At 41.0% G+C, this 26,744-nt stretch overlaps 1 protein-coding gene across 4 annotated transcripts in view; it reads right to left on the bottom strand.

The window, feature by feature from the left end:
• The window catches only part of PALM2AKAP2 (PALM2 and AKAP2 fusion), a 511,246-nt gene that overhangs the window by 416,879 nt on the left and 67,623 nt on the right, over positions 1 to 26,744 (bottom strand). For 3 of the 4 annotated variants that reach the window (XM_073591304.1, XM_073591317.1, XM_073591323.1), the window contains exons 1-2: positions 1,464 to 1,554; positions 1,239 to 1,319 (exon numbers count right to left, since the gene is read on the bottom strand). In XM_073591304.1, coding sequence (XP_073447405.1) covers positions 1,239 to 1,319; positions 1,464 to 1,535 — 153 coding nt within the window. In that variant the 5' untranslated portion in view covers positions 1,536 to 1,554. Of the gene's footprint in view, positions 1 to 1,238; positions 1,320 to 1,463; positions 1,555 to 26,744 lie in introns of those variants that run through there. The other variant, XM_073591310.1, reaches the window with a different exon arrangement.

The raw sequence follows: 26,744 nt of genomic DNA, 5'->3' as shown, positions 1-26,744 counted from the left end.
CCCCTTATTAGTAGGCATCCGCGTGGATCTTGGCAATATTGTTGGGATCCATCCAGAGCCTGGAGCGCATTCACTATGTCACCTGACAGCAGGCAACAGCCCACTCTCAGCTGACAAAAGTAAGTACGCCCCTGTGACCCACAAGAGAATATATGGCTGAAAAAAGCCGTGGCCTTACTAGATGAAAGTTTAAAAAAAAAATGGTCAAGTCAGTATTTTTCTTATGTGCATATACACATTTGGCCATTGTGATCATGTAATATATAGATATGTATGTTTTTCATGTTGGAAGGTGATGCATATATACATTTGGCCATAGTGATGTTGTAATACACACCTATGCATGTTTTCAATACTAGAAGATACTGTGATTTCCTTTACTTTGTTTCCTGTGACAAGAAAGGCTTCTGTTTAAAACCATATTAGAACAGGGCCCAGATACACTGGTACTGCCAACCCACACAGACATGGCCAGATTTCTCATCATTGAGCCAGCTTGCTCTAAATCTTTATTGCCCAATGCCACGCCTTATCCATGAGCTACACTACAACATAGCAGCAGCTATCACAGAACAAATACATGCTGTATTTTCTAACTTGAAGTGTTACCAGTACAAATGTAAATAATTCTATCATACAGAAAGAATATTAGCGCTTAACATGGTCTTGTCAATGATCCTGCTTCAAAGTGGCATTTTTTTTGTCTTCAACAGATTGTTCTGTATCTCTGAGTAGCATTCTTCCGCTTTGACAGCCGACTTATATTAACCTCCGAGGCCTCCCAGAAAATGACAACATTGTGTTTTAGAGCAGAATCGTACAGCTATTTCCTAACTCTTCTATAGTAAAACAGAATGTTTCTTTAACAAATATATCTTACATGATGGTAGGGGACCCCCCACAGTGAAAAGCTCAATTGAAATAAGCAGTGATATAATTGACAGTTACCATGTACAATCACGCAACTGTCACTTATGTATGAATAGCATGCAAAGGATGCAAACGCAAACAGCATATATCATTTTCTAGTATATATAGACCGTCATGTAACATACTCATTTAGAATTAGATATACTAAAGCTGTTAGAAAAAGCCGGACTTAGAATTTTCAGATGAAAGCAGTAGCTTCCTGCACTGTGTGATTCTGCTGCTGCATTGGAAACACACGTTACCTACATGTTTAATATGGATGATGTGACTCTGTGAGCAAATGCATCGTCTCTGCCAATACTTCTTACCTTTAGGTGCTGCAGTTGAAGAATTTGGTCTTCTAGCTCCTGTCTTTTGTCCTCAATTGCAGCCTGTCGTTTTCTTTTTTCCTTTGCAAGAAAAGGAAATAAAAGAGAGACAAAATGAGAAATGTGCACGGCTGAGGGTTTGCTATGAGCAGCTGTTAGCATGTGCCAGCACTGCTGTTTCTAGATGCTAAGGAAACATGTTATTATGAAGAAGAACTGCCGTACGCTGACATGAAAGGAAAGCCACCAGTTCTCTCGCTGATAGATGCTACACTCCCAGTTTAAAGGCACATCCATATTTTAAAGGTTCCTTACCAGCCTTGTTCACATCTAGCGACTTATAAAAATGGCAGATTTCACTAAAATATCACCAGGCTTATATGATTGTTAGACATATAAGGATCATATAATTACATGAGAATATCGGAATCTAGTCCAATAGCAAGGATAAGATCCAAACATGGAATTCATTGTGTACACATCAATAACACTAATATTAAAGCGATATTAAACCCAAAAGAAGACATTTATTATATTGCAATTTACCAATTCTTAGATGTGATGGCTGCATTAGTTTTCTTTTTTAAGCTTGCGTTATTTATTTACACCTGATGATCCTGTTAGGCCCCTTTCACATGGGTGCCTTCGTGTTGCTGAACCTGCTTGGGCAGGGGGAGGACTGTTCCGCTGATCCCCGCTGAGCAGGCAGATTACAGATCCTCTTCACTTCCGCTGTGCAGAGCAGACACGGACACAGTCCCACTCTTTTCTATGGGGAAATTGGGGGAAAACAGACTGCCTATCCGTTTTCATCTGATCTGATCTGCCAGACGAATGGAATATAGGACCTCCATCCGTCTGGATTTTGCAGGCAGGATCGGATAGGATGGCAGCAGGTGTCAGCTGACATCTGCTGCTCCATAGGGGAGCCTGTCAGGTCCGCCTGAAAAAACGACAGCGGACTTGATCAGAAAGCCCGTGTTAAAGGACCCTACGTCTGTTTTTTCAGCTGGACAAGTTGTCTAGCAGATGTAGCAATTAGATGGTTGAGACAACCCATTTACCAATGACCAGCTTTTATTTATTTATGTAAAACCTTTAATCTCAAATTGCTTGCTGTAACTGCTTATAAAGTGTTAGCTGGAGTTTGGCTTCAGTCTGCTAAGACATCTAACACTCCCCTGCTCCAAGACTGACAATGCTGCTGTGTTCTGTGTCCCCTGTGCTCTTCTGTACAGAGTGGGGTCACTGTAATAGAGGAGGTATGTTACTGGCCAGATCACCAGGTGAAAACAAAGGGGGAAAAAAACAAAAGAAAGAAAATGAATGCAGACACCACATCTAATGATTGGTAAGCTGCAATGTATTACAATTGCGGTTTTGAGTTTAATACAGCTTTCCTTAATGTGTGATAGAGGGCACGTTTCATACTAGGCCTTACTGCATAACATGAATAAAAAGCAGTATTTAGGATAAACTTAAGTGCTTTGTTAAAGAGAACTTGACAATATATATATATATATATATATATAGCTGCCATTATTATCTTTTTTCTGAAAATACAATTTTTTTGGCTTTAATTTTAACTAGATTAAACTCCCTATGAACGTCTGCCATTCAACCAGTAAGCCGATCAGATGTGATTTCCCTTGTTGCATGCTAGTTCCTGGTCAGTTACTCAGATACCTTTAACATCACAGTTAGCCGGGCAATTAGCATTTTCAGGAGTCCAGCACAGGCAATCCCTATATCCTTATCATGATATGCTCCTTAAACTTGTAATAGCTGTAATTAACCCCTTCCTCCACTTCTCTCCTTAAGTGAAATTTAAAGATTGCTCTGGTCTAAATGAGGTAAAAAACTGCTAGAGCCTATACCTGTTAAAAAGAACAAACAAACAAAAAAAACAACCGCTAGAGCCTATACCTATTTAAAAAAAAAAAAAAAAAAAAAACAACCGCTAGAGCCAAAGTCCTTAAATTTGTGATTAAATGCCAACCATTAGGCTAGGTTCACACTAATGCGGTGTGGAAAATGCCGCGATCCGTGCACGTTTCCCACATGGCATTCAAATCACGCAGCCCTTACGATCCGCAGCATCTGTCAGTGCAATCTTAACGACACCCCGCTTTCCAGCAACAGATCGCATGGTACAAAACACACCACACTGAATTGCATGTCAATTGAACAGGAATGCGGTGCAGTTCCTGTGCGACTCACATGCGGTTCATAGTGTGAACTAAACCTTAAAATATTGTAATTATTATCAGTTAGCCTCCTGTGAACCCCTTGAGCAGGGGTCTCCAACCTTTCTACAGAAAGGACCAGTTTACTGCCCTTCAGACTTTAGTAGGGCCGGATTGTGCCCAGTGGGAGTAAACAATGCCCGATTTTTGGTGTTAGTGGGAGAAATAGTTGGTGTCAGTGGAAGGAATAGTGCCCCGTTTTTGTTGTCAGTGGAAGGAATTATGTCCCATGGTTGGTGTCGGTGGAAGGAATAGTGCCACATTGTTGGTGTCAGTGGCTGGAATAATGCCTCAAGGACCGGATAAAGGCAAGCAAAGGGAGGCATCCGGCCCCAAGGCCACAGTTTGGAGACCACTGCCCTTGAGCATAGACTTTAGACTGGGAAAAGGAGGGGTGCAAAGGGGCGCAAAAATAAATTTTAATGCATTTACCTGATCAGGAGAAAATGTTTGTTTTCCTTAAAGAAATAGAGTTGCACTTTAATAGAAGACATTTTCACAATCTTGTGTGCACTGCAGGAATAAAGATGATGGTGTATTATGACTTCCCTGTGTTAACGCTTTGGATTTTGTTGGAAGGAGAGGTAGTAAAAAAGAGCAATTTTTTTAATGGATATCTATATCTTGTTATCTGTGCATTGCTGTTTTGTTCTGTTATGAGCTTATAACGTGCTGCCTTGTATTGCTCTTTCTTACCGACCATTTTATTGACTCCTATAATTTGTTTATTAGATTAACCTGCAATTTTTGCAAACATAGCTTTTGAAATTGTTAGGGGCAAAAGTCTAGTCTTGCCTAGACACATTATCTAATTTGCTGTGATGCTGAACATGCACTAATAATTGGATTTCTGGGATTTGGCCACTCTGCTAGAGTAAATACACAATTTAAGAAGATAATTGCTGGAAATATAATACTTGGGTAAAATCTCATAACACTTATCAAAGTTCCAAATGATATCAGCAAACTAGGCGCACAGCTGTGACAGATAGCCTAAAATAGCTCAGAGGTAAGAACAATGATATTTACTATTTTTTTGTGACCATTTTTTAAGCTTATATTTTATAGAATAAAATTAAAGCAACAAACACTGCAAAAGCAACCGATATCAAACTCAGCAACTCTTATCATTATTACAATGGCACAGAGACATACAAGTGATAGCAACAGTAGCCCCTCCCCCACCCATGTGAATTTTATTTTTTTTTATGATTTTTTTTATTTTTATGACTGTTAAGTGACTGGCCTGAGAACTTCTGGAAAAGGTCACTTAAAGTGGAAGTAAACCCATCCATTTATCAGTTTCATTTCCGACAACTGTCGGAAATGTAACACTCCCATTGGTTGTGCTCTCAACCAAACTGTCAGACCATCCAATGGCTGGTGTCATAACTGATCACATGTGCAGCATCATGGCAGTTGAAGAACAAACAGAGGCAAAGATGGCAGCTTCCTTGGCTGAAAATGATACGGGGGTTTACTTACACTTTAACACTGGTTTACTTTCTCTTCTCCAGCAATGCCTGGTCCTCAATGATTCAGAGAGAGTCACTGGTGTGATTATGTCAGCGCCGTCTCTTCATCATTACACTGTGAGTACAGGATGCCATGATGACATCCCCTCAGTGGTGGGTCAATAAAACCCTGCACTCATTGTATATCCTCAGTCTTCCGGGTTGAATGATGCTGGCCACCAGTCAAACCAAAAGATTGAGGATCTAGTGGCAGAAAGGAATTACCGCAGGGGACAGGACCAAAGAGGAGGTTAATGTACCATTTAGATTAGCTTTTTTTATTGCCACTGCTGTTGGGAGAGATATTCTTTATATAAATGATTACCCAGAGTTGGACTTAAACATATAAGTGACTACAAACGGGCTCAGATTTCACTTTTTGCCCCCACGGGCCAAAGATTTTGGAATTTATAACAAGATTGACTGAACCGCAGCTGATCAAATTTTTGGCACGTTTGCTCGTCACCATTTACAAGGCACACCAAGAGTGGGGATAGAGAGGCTCAAAGACAGTTTTCACAGTCTGTGCCAGAACCCCTAGAAGTCATGACTGGCAGTGAAAGCTGCCCCCCTAATTAGCAGTTTGATTCTAGTTGTAGAAGCGCAGATTGGCTTAAACTGTAAGTAGATGGTATACTTGTCAACCAGCAAAAATACAAAATTGTGTAGAGACAGCAATACTGAGGATCTAGCTGGATTGCACTGGCAGTTGGGGAGCTTTTGATATCCACAGTAGCGTGTTCCTAACGTGGTTAAATGATCGTCCAATTTTCCTCATTGTTTCACAGCAAGTCAGAACCAAGGAAGGAAATAATGCACGAAAATTCTTGTACGACAAAGGCCTTCTTTTTTATGCTTATTTTTTCTGATCATGCAGAGCCTTTCTTTTCTGATTTTTCTTGTATGAAAATCAAACGAAAACGGTTCACATTAACCACTTGCCGCCCAGCCGCAGTCATTATAAGACGGCAGGTTGGCACGTTCCCGCAAATCACTGTAGCTGTACAGTGGCTCCTTTAAGAGCCATAGCAGGTGCACAGGGGGGACCCGATGCACGTGGCCACCAGTCACCAGCGATCGCGGGCATGAGAGCCAGAATGGGGATTTGTGTGTGTAAACACACAAATCCCCGTTCTGACGGGAGAAAAGACAGATCGTCTGTTTCTAGTAATTAGGAACAGCGATCTGTCTCCTCCTCCAGTCAGTCCCATCCATCCACAGTTAGAAACACACCTGGTTAACACACTTAACCCCTTGATTGCCCCCTAGTGTTAACCCCTTCCCTGCCAGTGACACAGTAATCAGTGCATTTTTATAGCACTGATCGCTGTATAAATTTCAATGGTCCCAAAAAAGTGTCAAAAGTGTCCGATCTGTCCGCCGCAATGTCGCAGTCCCTCTAAAAATTGCATTACTAGTAACAAAATAAATAATAACAATGCCATAAATCTTTTCCCTATTTTGTAGACTCTATTATTTTTTGCACAAACCAATAAATATACGCTTATAACCAAAAATATGTAGAAGAATACATATTAGCCTAAACTGATGAAGAAATTTGTTTTTTTACTTTTTTTGTATATTTATTAATTATAGCAAAATGTAAAAAATATTGTTTTTTTTTTTTCAAAATTGTCGCTCTTTTTTTGTTTATAGGGCTAAAAATAAAAACCGCAGAAGAGATCAAATACCACCAAAAGAAAGCTCTATTTGTGGGAAAAAATGCTGTGTGGGTACAGCATCGCACGGCAAATCCTTCCGGTCCTTAAGTGGCTAAACGAAAATCGTTCATTCTGTTCCTATACGAAAAAAATTTGGGAGTTTGTCCCATCGGAAATTTTCGCTCGGAAGGCTGGAATCAGCTGTTGAACGTTGTGTACACACTATCAGAATATCGTATGATCGGTCCTCAGACGAAAATGTGCGCCAGATTTTCTTATAGTGTGTAAGAGCCTTTACAGTCAGCGACATGACATGTGACTACTATAATTTAACATGTTATGTTGCGGTGATATTTTCAACACTTTCTACCAACACAACAGGCATTAGCAGCCATTCAACCTCTGGGAAACTGGGATTGGATCGAATTCTAAATTAGGGCCTTAGGGTCACTATGTATGTACAGTTTCTGAAAAATAAAACATATATCTCAGATATTTTACAGATTATATTTTTATGGATAACGATTTCAACAAAAGACAAATACAGCAAAGTATTTCAGGCTAACCACACAAGTCATTAATTATGTCTGAATGCGACATTAGTGAACATATATGAAAGGTTTATTATTGCTCATTTACCCTTTCCTTCAGGGCTTTAATCCCCCAAACATGATTGCAACTCTTCTTTTCCTAAAATACTTGTGGTTGATGTTCTGCTTCATGTTCTATTACATTCTAATTTTGCAGTATATTTTGGAATAAAGTATAGACATTTCCAACGTCTGGGGGAAAAAAGAGTCTGTGGTTGTTTTATGAATTATGTCTAGTGGTATCTGGTTCTCACAAAGCACTTTTTAATGCATAGTCCAACGTCCATCCAAACATTTGTAAAAATTGTTAGTATTATTCACTTTAGTGGAGCAGTGCTATGATCCAGAGAATCCAGACTGCAAAAAATGGCAATTAAGAGATGACTTCAGATTGGTTACTGGGTAGGATAGGTTTTCACACTTTGCACCTCATTATTATTCACTATGCATAATATCAAATGTATTGCTCATATCTGTTTATCATTATTTTCACACAAGATTCACGCAGATTTCACAAAAGAGCCACACATTTTTCTAATTGAAGTGTATGTGGAAAATGTGTGACTTGGGTTAAAGTTGTATGAATCTTGGATAAAAACACTAATATGTAATTGATAAATTTAGTATTATGTATAAATAATAATAATAGACCATGGAAACCTATATCAACCAATCAGAAGTAATCTCTTAAAAGGTAGTTTATGGTCACAGAATACATATTTAATTTTTTAACATCAGCCTTGTAATTGTTTGCTGGCCATCTCTTTCCACAATTTTATGAATTCCTTGCATGCTTTGCGGTTTCTCACTTGCTGTTTACTTTAAATTCCTAAGGACTACATATACCCGTAAAAGTTTTTTCATGGTAATCTACATGTAGCCAAGTTCCAGGCCCCTTGAGGCCTAATGGTGACTTCTAGAGTTAGGGACAGCTGACATCCTTCTGTGTAGAGTGGGTTACAAGGCATGGTGGGTGTAATGCAAGATGTAATGTAATGCCAGAAGAAAGGTGGGCACCAGACACTTTTTGAATGCAAAGAGATTTATTGTCTCTTAAACAGAACTATGGGAGAGAGGGTTAGGGCCAGGACATTATGCAAAGATAATTGGCAGACTCAAGACTTCTACAGACAAACAGCTATACAGGTGAAGGCCTCCCACCGGACACCACTTCTGTATAGGTAGGACAGCTGTCTCCTATGGCAACAATCTTGTAACAGTTATTAACAGCAATTGAATTCAACTATTTCCAATACGAACGGTTCTCAGTTTATCCCACCATTACTCACTGTGGGTCGTCACTCAGTGAGCTCCCAGTCTCTTTCACTAGACTTCAGATCCAATAGCCACTGGATCACCTGAACTCTTCCACTGTTAGCAATCAATATCATCCTCAAGCGTCACCCCCGCTTCCCCCTGGCTTGGCATTTACAGATACTCTTCAATCGTCACCCCCGCTGACACGTTAGGTCCCTGGCTTGGCACTCAATGATGCTCCGCAAGCGTCACCTATGCTGTCCCGCTGGGTCCCTGACTTGGCACTTGCTGAAGTTTTCCCACTTCTTCACCATCCCTGGCTGGCGAGGTCTGCTCTGGTACTGGCCTCAGCTTACTCAATGTGGTCCCCGGTAACAAGGTGGATGGTCCCTTAGTGGCGACTAGGGATGAGCCGAACACCCCCCAGTTCGGTTTGCAGCAGAAAATGTGAACAGGCAAAATGTGTTCGAACACGAGAACACCGTTAAAGTCTATGGGATGCTAACGTGAAAAATCAAAAGTGCTAAGGCTTATATGCAAGTTATTGACATAAAAAGTGTTTGGGGACCTGGGTCCTGCCCCAGGGGACATGTATCAATGCAAAAAAAAGATTTAAAAACTGCTGTTTTTTCAGGAACAGTGATTTTAATAATGCTTAAAGTGAAACAATAAAAATCAAATATTTCTTTAAATATCATGCCTGGGGGGTGTCCTTAGTATGCCTGGAACGTAGTGCATCTTTCCCATGTTTATAACAGTGCCATAGCAAAATGAAATTTCTAAAGGAAAAAATTTAATTAAAAACTGCTCGCGGCTGTAATGTATTGTTGGATCCCGGCAATATAGATAAAACTCCCAAAAATACAAAAAAAAAATGTCGTGAATACCCCCCCCCCCCAAAATCCATACCAGGCCCTTCCCTTCAGGGAACCCTGCACCAAATTTTTTTTTAAAATGGCGTGGGGGTCCCACAGGCCCCCAGGCACTATATACTCTGAACAGCAGTATATATACTATACGGCCTGCCTTTTATACTCTGCAAAAAATTGGGCCTTAGGTGTTGGTGGTACCAGAACACTGTAAGCCCTCACAGTTACTCTTGTTGGGTTCAGGAACGGGCCCTGCTGTGAAATATTATATCAAGAATTGTAATTACATGCCCCTGTTAAACAGGGGCAGAAAAATTGGGCCTTGAGTGGTGGTGGTGCCACAACACTGTAACCCCTCACAGATACTCAGGCTGTGAAACATGACTGCCAGTTTCTTGTCCTTCTGTGGCACCCCCTCTCTCTAAACTCATGTTACTCCCTTCCTCAACCTGGGAACCAACATCGGAGCCTTCAAATCGCTGCACATCCTCCAGCAGCATATAACCGACACTGTGGTCGAATAATTCTGGGGACTCCTCCGTGCATGATTGGTCCTGCAAACCAATGATGGCCAAAAATTGCAGTGAAGCCTGTGGAGGCTGCGGCATCCTTTACTACCTGCAGTGATAGAGGCGATACTGACGATATGAACATGGATTTGCCATTCCAACTAGTAAAGAACTCATCCCACATAGACAAATCCACTACTGCTGCTGTGTCTAATCTTAAGATTTGATCAGGGTCCTGTGTCTGAGAGAGGAAGACCAAGAGGCGTGAAATAAAAGATCGTCCCTGGGGAATGATTCTCATTGCAAAGTTGAGCATCCCTAAGAGGGATTGAAGCTGTTTCTTAGTATACCCCTGTCCAGGTTGTGGACACTCGCTGTGTGCTGGGCCTTCCACTTTGTGTTCTGCAATGGGCACATTGAGATTTCCAAACACACTCTTAATCTATCTAGGTCTACTGGGGGCACGCTGGGCTGTTCGATTATCAGGAAGTAATCCAGGTAATGAATGACCCTCTGGCACTGGGCTTGGTGCAACAGGATCCAGGTGAGGAACTGTGCAAAGGTGTCAAAGAGCCACGGGCTACTTTTAGAGCCGAAGGACAGTTTGGTGGCAAAGTAATATGACTCTTTCCATTTAATGCCGTGCCAGTACCAGAGGGACGGTTGCATCTGATATGTCAGCTTTAGAGAGCCAGGCGCATGTGCCTACTTTGATAATGGCCTGAATCGCCATGTCAACTGAAGCATATTTCAGGGAGAATTCCCCTGAAGGAATTAAGGAATTCAAACTCGGGATGTGAGAAGTATGAGGCGCAGACAGGTCATACACCAAACTAATTATATTTGAAAACTTGCCCTTGACAAACCCAATAGGGCTAACTCTCCAGATGTTGAAACGGGGCTGAGCGAAGGAGCCGATGATAAAGCCTTGGTCAAGTTCGGCCTGTAACAGTTGGTCTATGGCCTGTTCGTCGGTGGCCACTGAGCGGAGGTTCCTGCACTCGTCAGTCATGTGGGGCAGTGTGATGAGGCCGGTATGGAATCCTGCTGTAAATCCTTGGATAAGGAAGGTGGCTAGTGAGGGAGTGGGGTGTGAGGTGAGGTAAAACCTCAGCCATAGGACATCTACTCGGCCTAGTCAGGACATTTTCTGCTGCTTGATCTGGCATAGGGCTTTAGGATGTGCTCTATGATATAGGTACAGATATAGAGCAGCCGGCATTGGCTGTATTTGCACGATCCAAAATTAAAGTTATTACAGATGGATGCTCCCCTACTGACAGAACGGGATGTCCGAACTTGTCCACCTAGGGCGTCTGAGCTGGGGCCGACAAGCCCTGAGCTGTACCAGAGGTGGAGGGAAGATCGAGAGGGTGTCTAACTGCTATGTTGGCGCACCAGGTAACGGTGTGGGTGGAAGACTGGCAGAAAGCGCAGAGTGGTGAGCGTAGACCGGCAAAGTGGCAGCAGAACAACTCTGTGTCCATGAGGCTCCGATCCGTGCCTGCTTGGAACTGTGTGAGCCTGGCTGCCGCTTTGGCCGAGAACGGTGGTAATCATAAAATGAGAACGCCCCATATCTATAGCCCAGGTCCACCATGGTGTGGAGATATAAGTCCAGCTCCTCCCTCCTGCTGGGGCTGGCTGAGCACAGGACATCCCTCACCATCCCTAAGGTCAACGCAAACTCTGCAATAGTTAATTTGCGGTTGAGCCTGGGGTCTTTGGCCTTGAGGACCACTGAAGATTTAGTCTCTGCCAGATCGTGAACCGAAATGAGGAGGGAAGCAAGGATGACGTTCTTGCTATCCAAAATGTCCTTCCTGATGCTGGCTGGGACCAGGTGGGCTGGAAAGATAGTAGAACTCTTCCCTGTCGTACCTTGCAGGAGGGGGTGTCGGGACCAGTCAGGGATGGCCACGGCCGGGTGTCCCTCCAAGACTGTCACTCTGGCTTGAACGTCAGTGACTGCAGTGGACAATGATGACACCATGGTGTGAAGCTGAGAAATGGCCGAGGATATGGACTGAAGAGACACCTGCTGGGTGCTGGGCCCAGCTGTTGCTGGCGGTGGGAAGAGGAGCCTGAAGAGCTCTGCCTTTTTGGCTGTAGCATGGAAGGGCACGCCCCTGCGCCTTAGCTCCGCTGTTAACTTGGGGATGGTCCATCCCCTGAGGGACTGCACACTGCCACACTCTGAAACCGGATAGGGTGACAGAGGGGCAGATGTGAGGTCTTCACTGCCGGCCTGTGACATGGCTCTGGCTGACTTGTGCCCTAGTTGCAAAGTCCTGGTTTTTGAGGTCGAAAGCTCAGTCGACCGGAACCTGTAGTGGGGGTGACATGAAAGTCCAGTTTCTTTTTTTGTTTTTTTTTGTGTCTTGTCTATGTAAATATATATATTTTTTAACCTGGGGGAATAATGTCCAACCTGGTGTAGGATGGAACTACCTGAACTCGACTGACCTAGAGGAGAAATGACAGACGGACAATGGTGGGTGGCTTATTTACATGCGATTAGGAGGTGAATGAGGGGCCGGGTCGTGTGACTTTGAGATGTGTTTATAGCGACTGCAAGGGGAACCTTATTGGGGGTGAACGATGGTTAAACGAACAAATTGAAACCATGAATGGACTTAGAAGAAAAACAGCTTTGAGAACAGCTGGTCTGGAGCTATGTGGGCCAATGTGCCTTGTTGCGACTGGATTTGAACTGGGCCGTAGGGTGAGCCATACTGAGGGGTGTCCTTCGATGACGTGACAAATCAAACCTTGATCTGAATTTAAAAGTGAACCGTTGCGTCGTTGAGGCGACCGACATCTAACAACAGTAGATCTATGACGGGATAAAAGAAACTAAAAATGCACGAATGACCCGACACAAAGTGACTGCCGAACCTAAGGAGAACATGACAGACAACATACTAAATAATACCACTGAACGATTGAATTAATGTTGACACAAATCGGGGTGCCGTAACTGTGACTGACAGTGAACCGAACTGTGGAATATGGGATGAAATGAGGGGAGGGGTAGCAGTGTTGTTGGACGGGGAAGAGGACCTGTCTGAACAAGCTGTTCAGAAACTAATGCCGCGTACACACGAGCAGAATTTCCGTCAGGAAAAAGTCCGATGGGAGCTTTTCATCGTATATTCTGACCGTGTGTATGCCCCATCTGACTTTTTTCAGTTGAAAATTCAGACGGACTTAGAGAACATGTTCTATATTTTTCCGATGGAACGAATTACTCGTCTGTTTGCTTTTCCAACGCACCAAAAATGACACATGCCCTGAAGCAAGTACGAGATGGAAGCTATTGGCTACTGGCTATTGAACTTCCTTTTTCTAGTCCCGTTGTACGTGTTGTATGTCACCGCGTTCTTGACGGTCGGACTTTGGTGTGACCATGTGTATGCAAGACAGCTTGAGCGGAATTCCGTCGTAATTTCGTCGGAGAAACCTTCAGAGTTTATTCCGACGGCAAAACCGCTCGTGTGTATGCGGCATAGCATAAGAGACAGATTTTAACAGGACCAAGTGCTATTCCCTATGGAGTTAAAAAAAATATTTTTTTTTTTACCATACTAATTAAAAACCTCTTTTAGGTACTACCCCTTCAACTTTGGCTACAAGGGGTGGAAAATCACTGTCTGCAATTACGTTAAAAAAAGACCATGAATTCCTTTGCACAGAACTTGTTACTTCTTTCCTACTTCCTGTCTGAAAAACTGCTATACATACGCAGTCATTAAAAGGTGTTTTGTGTGGACGTAATTCTTACTCACTCTATAATGTATACTAGTTCATTGCAAATAGTAAGACATTTTATCATAGCTGTTTTTCTAAATTATTGCTACTGCAATATACATTTGGCGAATTTTTATAGCTAGATTTTAGCTTCCTGCTAATATACTTTGCATAGGTTTAGCCAGAAAAAACATAATAAATGTGCTTATTTTCCTCTTGTCAGCAGGGTTGGTATGCTGCCTTTTACTCCCTAACTACCAAGCTGAAGCCAAAAAATGATGCTCTGGATTTTGTTAAAGTTTCCACATAAATGGCGTCTATCTAAATGATGAGTATTTTATTCTACATTTTTTTCATTTGTGACTGGAAGGAAGATACAAATAACAAAAGGTACTTGTCAAGATCACTATGGGTTATTACACAGTTTGGACATTATTATTAATATTTGCCAAATTCCCTCCATTATGTTCATGTTCTTTTCCCAATTAACACTTATATCTTGTAGCAGTTCTCCATGCACGTAAATGGCTGTCTGTGGGGAATGCTTGTTTTTTTTTTTTTAAAGCACAAAAAAATGATCTTACTTAGAAAAATTTCCAATAAAAATGAAAAGACAGTACCATTCAGGTGCAGTAAATATAGCAAGAAAAAGGTTTGAGGTTCGATAGGTTATAAACTATTATACCTTCTGCTACCACTGGAGCTTTCTGGGATCCTTTGTTTGTTTAAAAGACAGGAAGATATTGCTTGTTCCAGGGCTGGGACATGCTGTAGTATTCATCTGACTGTGGCAACAGTGAATCCTTCACCCTTCTATAAAGGAATTGAGACTCACTCAAAAAATGTTCCAAAATTTTTTCCTGTATGATAGCAAGCAACCCCTTAATGCATGAGCAATTGTTATCATTGTTTCAGGAGAGGGAAAACAATCCAACCTTTGTAAGTGATGCTTGAAATCTGTGTATTATTGCAGCTGGAATGACAGGAGTGCAAAGACCTGTGGCCACTTAACCTATACAATACAATGACAGGCTAACAGCGACCCCAGCTATTCATGACAGCTTGTTCAGCCAGCGATTATCTGTAGTTATGGACAGACGACCGTGGCTGGACGCAATCTGTATGTGTTCAGTCATAATCATTACAGGTAATTGCTGTCTGTGTGAACAGTCATGGATAGCTAGGACATTGACATACCAGTCAATCTAGCCACAGGATTGATAGATTGGCATTGTGTGATAAATACCTGTGTGAATGCACCCTAGGGGTGACAGAGCACCCTGCATCCATTTGACCCACATTTACAATAAATTGACTCCTAAACCACAAAGGGCCCACGTGCAGCTGTACAATCTGCACAAATATGTCCGCCCCCGAAACCGCTCATCTTGTCCTCGGCATTGTACAGATGTACATATACATTGGTTTCTCAAAAGATTTCAGAAAGCCATTCAGCGACATGGGAGTTTCAGAAATAAGTATCTACTAGCTTCTTTACAGGTACGTTTTATTCAATGATTTTGTTTAGCCACATTCACTTTAAAGTGTATGTCAACCAAACTACTTTTTTTTCTATGTATGTGTTCCCATATATGTATTTTTTTTTAAGTACCCGGTTGATCCTTCCGGTACCTTTTTTCCTTGGTCTAAACTGATCATACAAACCACAGAAGCTGATCTGTATGATCAGTTTGTTCATTCATAATTTAAAAAAGATTCCTCAGAGCTGCAGCTCTGTGGAAAGTATCTGCGGTGCCCTATGTGTGTAGAAGGACCCGCAGATACATTACACAGAGCTACAACTCTGACTGATCTTTTACTATTATGAATGAACAAGCTGATCATTCATTCATAATATTTACAGATCACTCAGTTCTCCAGCACTGTGTGTCTCTGAATGGCTGTTTCTTACACATACACAGCCCAGCTGATGGATCACACAGAGCTGCAGGGCTGTGTGAGCTTTCACTATTTATGAATGAGTGATCAATGATGTTGGGCCGGTACCCTGTATAACACAGCCCAACATTGCTGAATGCTCATTCATAAAACTGATAGCTCACACAGTGCTGTATCATCCATCTACAAGGCTTTAAAATAAAAGGGGAACAGTACAATTACAATACAGTTCAATACAGAAGTGTAGCAGGGAGCTCATTATCTTACCTGCAGGATCAGATGACATTCTGCAACATTGCTACAGTGAGATTGTTTTCCCTCTAGTGGCAGCAAAGACTGTATCATCATATCCTGCCACCCCCCCCTGGCACACACCCCCTCCCAATCCCAGCCTGCCTCTTGAACATGCGCCCTGCTCAAGCGCAGCCTGCATCTTACCTGGTGCTGAACAGACTATGGAATACAGGCACACTGTGTCTGCATAGCGTCCTGTAACCCCGCCTCCCATAATCAGGAAGAAAAGATGAATGGTCGTATGACAGAACTTTTAAACTAAGTAAGAAAGATCATTTCTGATACTAAGCAAAATCAGTTATAGTTCCCAAATAGTTTTAACTGTATTAGAAAGTGTCTATAACATTGTAGACTCACAACTACTTTGAGCAGTTACAGCAACATTTTTTTTTTTAAACATATGAAAAAAGCCAAACATTGGTGCAGACTGCACAACCCTGTGAATGTTATATGTTTTTTTTGGTTTGTTATTACCTCTTTAACTGTGACTTCTTCTGGAAAACTTGGTTTGTGTGTAAATGTGGCAATAAATATAAATAAAGGCCTATAAAATAAAAAAAGAATTCATATGATGTACACAGTTAGTACTAACCCCATACAGTTACCAGAATACAATATAGTGGTGCTTTAAAGGATAAGTTCACCTTGTAAAAAAATTATAAATGCAGGTAAAAAAAAGTTCGACCCAGAGAAGAGAATGAACGGAGGGTTGGCATGACTAAAGTGAGGAACAGGTCCGGGAAGGGTTAAACCTTGGTCATTTAGTGGTGAAGGGGCATAGTTCTTGACTTATTGGATGCTGAAGGTCAGATGGGTAGGGAGGAGCCGCAAGGGTGGTTCATGCAAGGGATGCTGGGGGTTCATTCGACGAAGAGAGAATCCTTGTCACAGCAGTTTAGCGGGTCTGGGGGGTTTTGGGGGGGTCAGTGTGTAACTATTTTATTACAAAATTGGGGGCCCAACTAGGCTATGGTGCTCTCACCTGGTTGGTTATTGGTTTTTATCCCAGGAACTATGTCCCCTGGGGGAAAATGTAAGAAGGTGTTAGGTTGTAACATCTTCAAGCTGGTCGGGGTGCAGCTGAGGACATCGGCGGTTGCAGTTATAAAGTGTGCCTTAAGGACACCCAAAGACCCCTTCCCGGTTGCATTGTTGAATCTTTTTAATTGATGTTTTTTATTTGTTTGTTAACCACTTCAGCCCCGGAAGAATTCACCCCCTTCCTGACCAGAGCATTTTTTGCGATTCGGCACTGTGTCGCTTTAACTGACAATTGCGAGGTGGTGCGACATGGCTCCCAAACAAAATTGACATCCTTTTTTCCCCACAAATAGAGCTTTCTTTTGGTGGTATTTGATCACCTCTGTGGTTTTTATTTTTTGCGCTATAAACAAAAAAAAGCGACAATTTTGAAAAAAACGCATTATTTTTTACATTTTGCTATAATAAATGTCCCCAAAAAATATATAAAAAAAATGTTTTTTTCCTCAGTTTAGGCCGATACATATTCTTCTACATATTTTTGGTAAAGAAAAACGCAATAAGCGTTTATTGATTGGTTTGCGCAAAAGTTATAGCATTTACAAAATAGTTTATGGCATTTTTATTAATAATTTTTTTTTTACTAGTAATGGCGGCGATCAGTGATTTTTATTGTGACTGCAACATTATGGCAGACACATCAGACAATTTTGACACATTTTTGGGACCACTGGCATTAATACAGCGATCAATGCTAAAAAATTGCATTGATTACTGTAAAAATGTCATTGGCAGTGAAGGGGTTAACCTCTAGGTGGCGCTGTAGGAGTTAAGTGTGTCCTAGGGAGTGTTTCTAACTGTGGGGGGAGGGGCTGTGTGTGACACGTCACTGATCATAGCTCCTGATCTCAGGGAGCAGAGATCAGTGACAGTGTCACTAGGCAGAACCGGGAGATGCTTGTTTTACATTAGCATCTCCCCGTTCCTCCTCACCGTGAGACGATTGCGGGTATCCCCGCGGACATCGGGTCCACGGGACTCACGGTCACGGTCAGCCTGTACGTGCCCTTCTGCCTCAGTATATCTGCGTGATGCGGTCGGAAAGCGGTTACTAAAAAAGTCTGCTGTGGCCATTTAAACCCACGTCATGCATTTTTTGTGTCTTCATTTAGATAGGTTACCGGACCAAGGTTGACAAATCTTTTAGTCATGTGCATTTATTAATTTTTTTTACTATCAGCCTGCAAAGCATTGCACCTGCGGTCAAGAGATCGCAGGTACAATGCAGGGTTCTTGCAGACTGTCTGTGTAAGCTGTCTGCTCGTACCTTGTACGGGCAGGCAGTTACACACTGACAGGAAGACTCAATGAACTACCTAGCACGCTCAACAGTACCCTGATAGTTCATAGAGAGCTTACTTACAAGTACTTGTCAGTACTTGTAGTTCTCACACTCACAGAACTCTGTGAATGAATGACATGGTCAGGTGGGCGGAGCCCCACATGTCCACATCTTTTTTAAGAAAATCCCCAGCTTGCTGTGAAAACAGGGAATCGGGGGGGGGGGGGGGGGTGCGGGGGCTGCTGCATCTGTAACATGTTACATGTTAGGAAAAATTCAAGATGCAGTGCTCTCAACAGAAGCAATCCAATCCTAGTGTGCAGTCTGCAACACAGGTGCCAAGGCTCAGTGTGTCTTCTTACACTAAATACAATATATAAGAGAGAAGATCTGGCACCTCAAAAGTCCTTGATGCAAAAATGTTTTGGCTACATATCAGCTTTAAAAAGCAAACAGCTGACGCGTTTCGCCATGAGCCTTAGTCATAGGTTATGACTAAGACTCACGCTGAAACGCGTCAGTGTTTGCTTTTTAATGCTCATATGTAGCCAATACATTTTTTGCATCAAGGACTTTTGAGTTGCCAGATCTTCTCTCTTGTATATGTTACATGTTATACCCTGAATATGGGTATAACATGTAACGTGTTACGAAAGGTGAACCTATCCTTTAAGTCAAAAAGTAAAATTTACCTTAATATGCTCCCTACATACACAGCATACCTTGGGTGTGTTGTCCTCAGTTTTTCTGTACAAAAAACCTGCAACCCTGAGCAGGTTGGATATGCTCCCTTTACACATTTCAGGGCTATAAGTGTACCTTATAGCACTGTAAAGAATACTACATTTTTAGAGCTCAGTATTACAACTAATAGCTTGAGCACGGAGTTAATTATGGGTATATTAGTGTTGGAACATCTTTATAATAACACCATCCATCTAATATCCCTATGGTCTGCTTCTGGGCTCCCACTCTACTCTCCATTTGCACATGAACTGAGTCTCCATGGAGTAATTAGACGCATACTGCTGCTTCTGGAAAAATCAGGTTAATGTTATCAGACCACTGAACTGAGGTTGCAGGGTATAGGGCAAAAACACTGACGTGTTTTCTGAGGTTATTATAGACTTTGCTTATATTCATGTGATAAACAATAGAACCTATAGGTTTTGTATATATTTTCTTTTTGGACTGTGGCCAGGACTAAAAAAATATGATTTTGCCTTTCAAATATGTGATATATTTGCAATATGAATAGTTCATAATTATGCTTCCTACCAGCAGGTGGCGCACCAGGCTCCACCTGAAGGAAACCAGCTACTGTTTTGCTTTTGCTTTAGACCTGTTATAATTCTATGTAATTCTAGGGTGATGAGTGTACCATTTATTAAATGTTTTGTAATTAGTAAAATAAAGAATAACTTTAGGTAAATGGTTTAAAAAATGTAAAACATCAATGAAAACATGTAAAATAAGATAAAGCCACTAGCATTATAATTTAACTTTGAAGTGACAGGTCACCCACCCGCTTACATGAACCCTAGCCCTGATATCCTGTTCACCAACCCTAAATATAATTCCAGTGTAGGTACAGGGGGAGATTTACTAAAACTGGAGAGTGCAAAATCTGGTGCAGCTCTGCATAGAAACCAATCAGCTTCCAGGTTTTATTGTCAAAGCTTAACTGAACAAGCTGAAGTTAGAAGCTGATTGGCTACCATGCACAGCTGTACCAGATTCTGAGTGCTCCAGTTTAGTAAATCTACTCCACAGTGTCAGCCACAGAGTTAATGACCATTTTTCTTCCCTGATGTTATAGTTTTCAGACCAATAGATTGGGTGCCAATTCTGCATTCTGGAATAAGGGGAGATGGTCACATGCTCCTCCATATTGGATATTTCTGATGGCTCCAACAGGCAAAGCTATGGGGCAGTACAGCAAAACTAACTAGTAGAAGAAGGGAGGTATAATTAAACCTCAACTCTAGGAAAAGCAAATATGATCTAAAATACATTCATCATGTGTATTCTTCCTTGAATTTTGGTTTGCTTTGTGTATTTCTTCCAGATCTGTGCAGTAATCCAGTGTGAAATGTTATCTCTGTGCAGGAACTTCCTGTAATAAAGACCAGTCACTGCTGATCTCTCTCTTTGTACAGGGTAACTGGTCTTGTCTCCACCCCCTCCTGTAGTTTACTGCAGGCAGCTTGTAAGGGGTGGAGCCAGTTGGCCCCTCCCACAGCTCTGCTCTTTGCAAGGGCTATGTACAACACAGTGATAATGTCACTGATAATTTTACATGGTAATATCTGGGCTTGCAAAGGCATTTAGTACTCAAAACGTGGCTTCATATAATCTGTGGCAAATGAGGAATATATTTAAATGAACGCTTTTGTATTAAGTTCAGCACTAGGAGTACCTATCACTTTGCTCTGAATGGGTGGCGAGCACAATTTCTTCAAATATACAAATATGCGAAATTTTATATCAGGTTTAGGAATTGCATGCACTAATTATACAGATCAGAATGCAGGTTGGATAAACAATGCGATTCTGGCAATCACACTGCGTTTTGCAATCTGTTTCGGGCTGTCGTTAAGATAACATTGACATCCGTAGCAGATTGCATGGACACCATGCGATTGCAATGAGGTGCAAGAAACGCACAGGATTCAGTGCATTTCCCACATCGCATAAGTGTGAACCAGGGCTAAAGCTCCTATAAAAGACCAGAAATTCTCATGTTTCAGCTATAAAGGAAGTTGTTGGAGCTATTTGGCCAGCAAAGTGTTTGTATTGTGTCAGAAAAAGGGGGTAGAGATCACCCAGAATTCCCCAGACACAGCAGCATCAATCTTAGGGTACCCTGACATGGCCACACGTAGGATTTACTAAAGGCAAATAGGCTGTTCACTTTGCAATGGAATTTGCCCTGGAGGTTAGTGAATGTGGTGAAATTTTACTTTGAAAAGAATACCCAAACTCGTGCAAGGAAAATAAACAAAACAGCATTTTTGCTTGCTCATAATTGGATGATGGAAGTCAGCAGAGCTTCACCACATTCACTAAGCTCTGGGGCAAATTCCCTTGCAAAGTGGAGCCTCCCTTGCAAATGAAACGGCCTATTGACCTTTGGGAAACCAACTCCAGTTGTTCTACAGAGATAATTGTACAGCTATAGAAATAATGGAGCTCCAAATAATCATACTAGATAAACGTTAATTAATCTTCATCAGTATCTATAACATGTGTATATAAGATTATTCATTGCTTGCATAGCATGTTTATTATTTCAAATGATAATTACATTTCTGTGATGGAAGGAAACCAAGACATGTATGAAAGTATTTTCTCAGTGAATATTTATTAATGATGGACTGTACTTTGTAAAAATGGAATGTCTGCTACCAATTTTTTAAAACCAAAAAGCGCTGCACTAAGATAAATGTATAACCACAAAGAAATAATACAGATAAAATAATTTATTACTGAGTTCATGCAATAAAGGGGTCAGGGAAAGGATCATTTTATATTAGAAAAGGTTCAGCTCATTAAGACACACCTGTCATGTAGCACAATACTGAACACATGTACAACCTTGATGAGATGTACAGTGCTATTCATCATAGAGGAAACTTGAGTAATCCTTCTTTGAATGAAGTGAAGCATGTAGTGTACAAGAAGAATGTGCTTACCCATTGGAGATAAAGAGACCAAAGAAATTATATATTTAAAAAGCTAAATAATCTAAAGCCTAGTATATATGATCAGAAAATTAGATGAAAAACACAGCTTTAGAAACGATCGTATGATAATCTGATCGTTAGTATACAGCTTTCGAGAGCCGATCACAACAGTTCATTCAAAATTATCTAAAGGGACAAACACGAACATTTTTCTTGTATGATACCAGACCGTACGATTTTCGTTTAATCAGTACAGTTTTCATTTGAAAAAAATCAAAAGAGCAAGACTACGCATACTCAGAAACAAAAATAATATATTACAATACAATACAACAAATTACACTTCCGAAGATGTATTCTGTCGTACGAGAATTTTCGTAAGTTGAGTAACCTCTTCATTTTCGATATGAGACTAGCATGCAAAAAAAAAAGACGATTATTTGCCCGATAGTCTTATCCTGTGTGCAAGGCTTTACTGTTCTGAAAATGTGAGCCTAAAACATTTAATCCAAATATTATTTCAATCTGCAGTTTCTTAGGGAAAAATGAAGACATTATTAGTAGTGTCTGAAAATTTCCCCTGCTAGAAAGATGTCATGATTTGTAAGTGCTGATAGACTTTTAGGTGTCAGAATTATGAATGATTGCATGATAAACCTGCTATAGGTATGGCATGGGAAGGGGGTGAGGCAGGGATTACTACTACCAGGAGGAAAAACATACAGAATATTGGTATAATATTCAGCACTAAACTGACTGATGAAAAAGATTAAAGTTTAAAGATTAAATGAAAAGGCATGCATCTGCATGCTGATACATGAAGGTGCAACCATGTGAATGGTGAGTGGATTGAAAGTTCTGGGGGATGAACCCCTAAAAATTAGTCTCTAAAAAAGTCTCTAAAAGTATTGCCTTTTTGGTCGGAAAGGGTATTTTGGTCATGGGTCACATGTGCACAAGTAAGGCATTTTCTTTTGTGAAACCTATTCATTCCAACAAGTGAGAACATTTTGGGAATGGAGTCCAGAAGGGGTTTCTTGCGCAATTTACTGGGGGCTATGATGTTTTTGACATTGTTAGCTCTTTTGAATACCAGTTTAGGTTTAGAGGCAATTTGTGTCTTTAGTTTCAGATCATTGCACAGGATCCCCCAATGTTTATCGAGGATCTTTTTGATGGCCCAGTGCTTATTATTATATTTGGTGATGAACATGGGACCATTGTGAGTAGGAGATGGGTCTACTTTGTGACTTTCCGCTATCATGTTATCCTCAGAGTGAGACTCGATTGAATATTTTTGGAGATATTTTTAAAAGGCTGAATTGATGTCTTCTGCTTGATGACCTTTCTCCAGGAACTTTTTGCAAAGGACTTGACTCTGAGCTTTGTAGTCTTCAATAGAGCTGCAGTTGCGTTTTAAATGGCAAAACTGACTTTATGGTATGTTGTTAATCCATTTTTTGTGGTGGCAACTTTTCTTGTGTAGATAGAAATTCCTGGCGGTGGGTTTTAAGTGAGTCCTTGAACGTATTTTACAATCTTTGTCATGAAAAAGTTCAAGGTCTAGGAAGACGAGCTCATTTGGGTCAGTCACAGATGTAAGTCGTATACCAAAGGGGTTGTTATTGCAATATAGGAGAAATTTTTGAATGAAGTCTATGTATCCTTGCCAGATGACGATGACGTCATCAATGTATCTTCCATAATAGACCACGTGAAGTAAAAAGGGATTCTCAGCCCAGATGTGGAGATCCTCCCAGTATGCCATGAAAAGATTGGGGTAGCTAGGGGCAAAGCTAGCCCCCATAGCTGTTCCTCTGATCTGCAAATAGTATTCCTGCTCAAACTCAAAGTAATAATGATGAAGAATGAACTTGATGGCTTGAAGAATAAACACTGCGTGGGATGTAGGGTTTCTTCTTTGCCTAGGAAGTAACTGACCACCTCTAAACCAATATCATGTGGAATGGATGTGTAGAGGGAGGCGACATCTAACGAGACCCAAAGGTAGCTGGTGTCCCAAGTATATTGATCCAAGGTGTCAAGTAGGTGGCTCGAATCCTGTATATAAGCTGGAAGTCGTTGAACTCCAATAGGTTGGAGGAAAAAATCTACATAGCCAGATAGGTGGCTGGTGAGGCCGTCTATAGCTGCTATGATGGGTCTCCCAGGGGGATGGAGTGGGTCCTTATGGACTTTAGGTAAGTAGTAGAAATATGGGGTGGCAAAAAAGTTGGGACATAGAAATGATCTTTCACTGGGATTCAGAACCCCATCATCACGGGCTATGTCTACTATGAGTTGAAGTTATCTTCTGAAAGCTTGGATGGGGTTTTTTCTCAACTTGGTATATGTCTCCAGAACAGATAGTAGTCTGTGTGCTTCTGTTATACAATCCTCCTTGTTTAGGATAACTATTCCAACTCCCTTGTTGCCTTGTCAGATGACAATGTTAGGGTTGGACTGTAATTTGCGGAGTGCTTGCTGTTCCAGTTTTGTCAAGTTGTTATGTTTATTCTTTTGAGCACAAATAATTTTTAGTTCATTGTAGACCAAGGAGTAGAAGGTTTCCACGTATGATCCTTTATCCTGATAAGGATAGAACTTGGATACAGGTCTGAAACCTGTCTCAATCATTTTCTTGGGGTCCTCTAGGTCTGGGTATTCCACGTTGGATAGATCTCCTTGATCTTTTTCTGTCCATAGCTCTTGTAGGATGTCCAGAGCAATGGCATCTTGGGATTCCAAGGGCTCCATGAGTTCTTGAGTAACTCTTTCTTCTTTAGGGATAAGAATGGATTTTTGTTGGTCTTTGCTCCCCTGATTGTAATAGAACCTGACGATGGAGAGTGAGTGTATGAACCTGTTCAGGTCCTTAAATAAGTTGAATAAGTTGGGGGGGGGGCTGATGGAGCAAAATTGAGTCCTTTGTGTAATAAGGAGAGTTCAGATTCTAATAAAGAGCTTGAAGACAGGTTCAAGATTTTCACAGTTGATCGGAGAGGGGGGAGGTGTTGTGTCTGGTTCTTTTTGTTGCCTCCTCTCCAACCTCATCTGGTTTTTCTAGCCGTCTTTTTATTGATAGTGAGAGGGGGGTGCTCCCTAAAAAACCTTTCTTAGATGTTTGGTCTCTTGGTCGGGCTTCTTTCATGATGTCGTTTTTTTATATCATCCGATCCTTTGGGAGAGGTATGGTCCTTAGTGGATTCTTGATGAGCTTTCTGTTGGTCTTGCTGGGATAAGTGGGTATGTTGCTGGTGGTTGGTAGTCGATCGTCCTGATTGTTGGGAAGCAACCTTTTCTCCCCGTTGACCTGTAGATGTTCTGGAGTTGGGGCGGGTGTGATCAGAAGGGGGGTGATGTGATCTGTTGTTGGTTTTCGGCTTCTTGGGATGATCATTTTTGGGGGGTGAGTGATCATCCTTTCTGTTCAATTTTTTTTTTCAAAATTACCCTCTTAGTAGTAATTTTTTTTTCAAAATGACTCTCTTCCTTTTTTTTGTATTTTCAATATATTTATATATATTTTATTTATATATATATATATATATATATATATATATATATATATATATATATATATATATATATATATATATATATATATATATATATATATAAATATATATATAAAAAAAAAAAATATATATATATATATATATATATATATATATATATATTATATTTTTTTATATATATGATTCTCACATATTTTTCACACATATATTACACATTTTAAATTATGTCTCTAAGTCGTACACTTGCTTTTTAACAATTACAACCTATAGCTTTTTAAATCATTATCTTCCCAGCTGACACCGCTCAGAATGGGTTAATTGTATTGTCTACATAAATGTGATGTGACTGTTAGAGGATTAGCTGATGAAGAAGGTGAGGCTGTGCCTTCGAAACGCGTTCTGATTGGCCAGACAGCGTGTGGGCGGCTCCCCAGTTTGACAGCCCTGGACCACTCCCACCAAGAGACACACAGCTCTCCATGAGGCTTATCGAGGCTCCAGCTGCGGCTAACACACGGAGCTCGTGGACCCCTCAATAGAGACTTTCCGGCGGTCCTCCTGTACTCCTGTGAAACTGCACGTGGAAGCTCCTACCCGCTCAAGCACTCTGCAAGTGCTCCAACATTTTTCATGCAAGTTTTTAGTGTTTTATACTTATATACTGAATAAATTCCTAAGCTGTATAAAGATTGGCTTGGCACTTCTCTCTCCTCCTTTTACTACTACCAGATCATTTTCACCCCTGAAACTCCGATTAATAAAAAAAAAAATATTAAAAAAAAATCTCCTCCTTTGCCGTCAAAAACAAACATGGAACATTCTAAGGAAGAGTGAGGCCCAGCACTCTGCTGAATGGAAGGACCAATGGCTTCACACATGTGGTCAGCACTGAAGGAAGTATGCAGCAACATTCTTGCAAGCAAAATTTTTATATACATTCTGTTTATCTTTATGCATTTAAATTGGAACTTCGCTCACTCAATCAACATTGACGATATTTAATCCTTATGCTGCCAGCATTGGTAAATACTGTAGATAGGAAAGTATATCATATTTACTTGTTTTAAACTTTTTTTTGCATTGCTTCAGTTACTTTCAGTTTTCTAGGCCTAGGCAAATTATGTCATACATCCCAGGAGTCTGCAGGAGAGGAAGAGAGGTTTTCTCAGCTAAGCACACCCTCCGGCCTGCATGCCTAAGCAAAGGGCAGTTGGATTTCAGGAAGTAAAACGCTACAAGAATCATCTGCCCTTATTCAAGATGGCCACGGTCACAAATGCTAGATGTTTTCAAAGTGATTTCTCAGCAAATTAAAGAGTGGAGACATGGATGGATGGGTGAGTTTACTTTAAATATTGAAAACAAATTAAATAGGCTGATGGGATTGTTG

Source organism: Aquarana catesbeiana, linkage group LG01, assembly GCF_042186555.1.
Source record: "Aquarana catesbeiana isolate 2022-GZ linkage group LG01, ASM4218655v1, whole genome shotgun sequence".
Taxonomy (NCBI): Eukaryota; Metazoa; Chordata; class Amphibia; order Anura; family Ranidae; genus Aquarana; species Aquarana catesbeiana.
The sequence above is the reverse complement of the archived record's forward strand: the minus strand, read 5'-3'. Positions and strand labels throughout refer to the sequence as shown.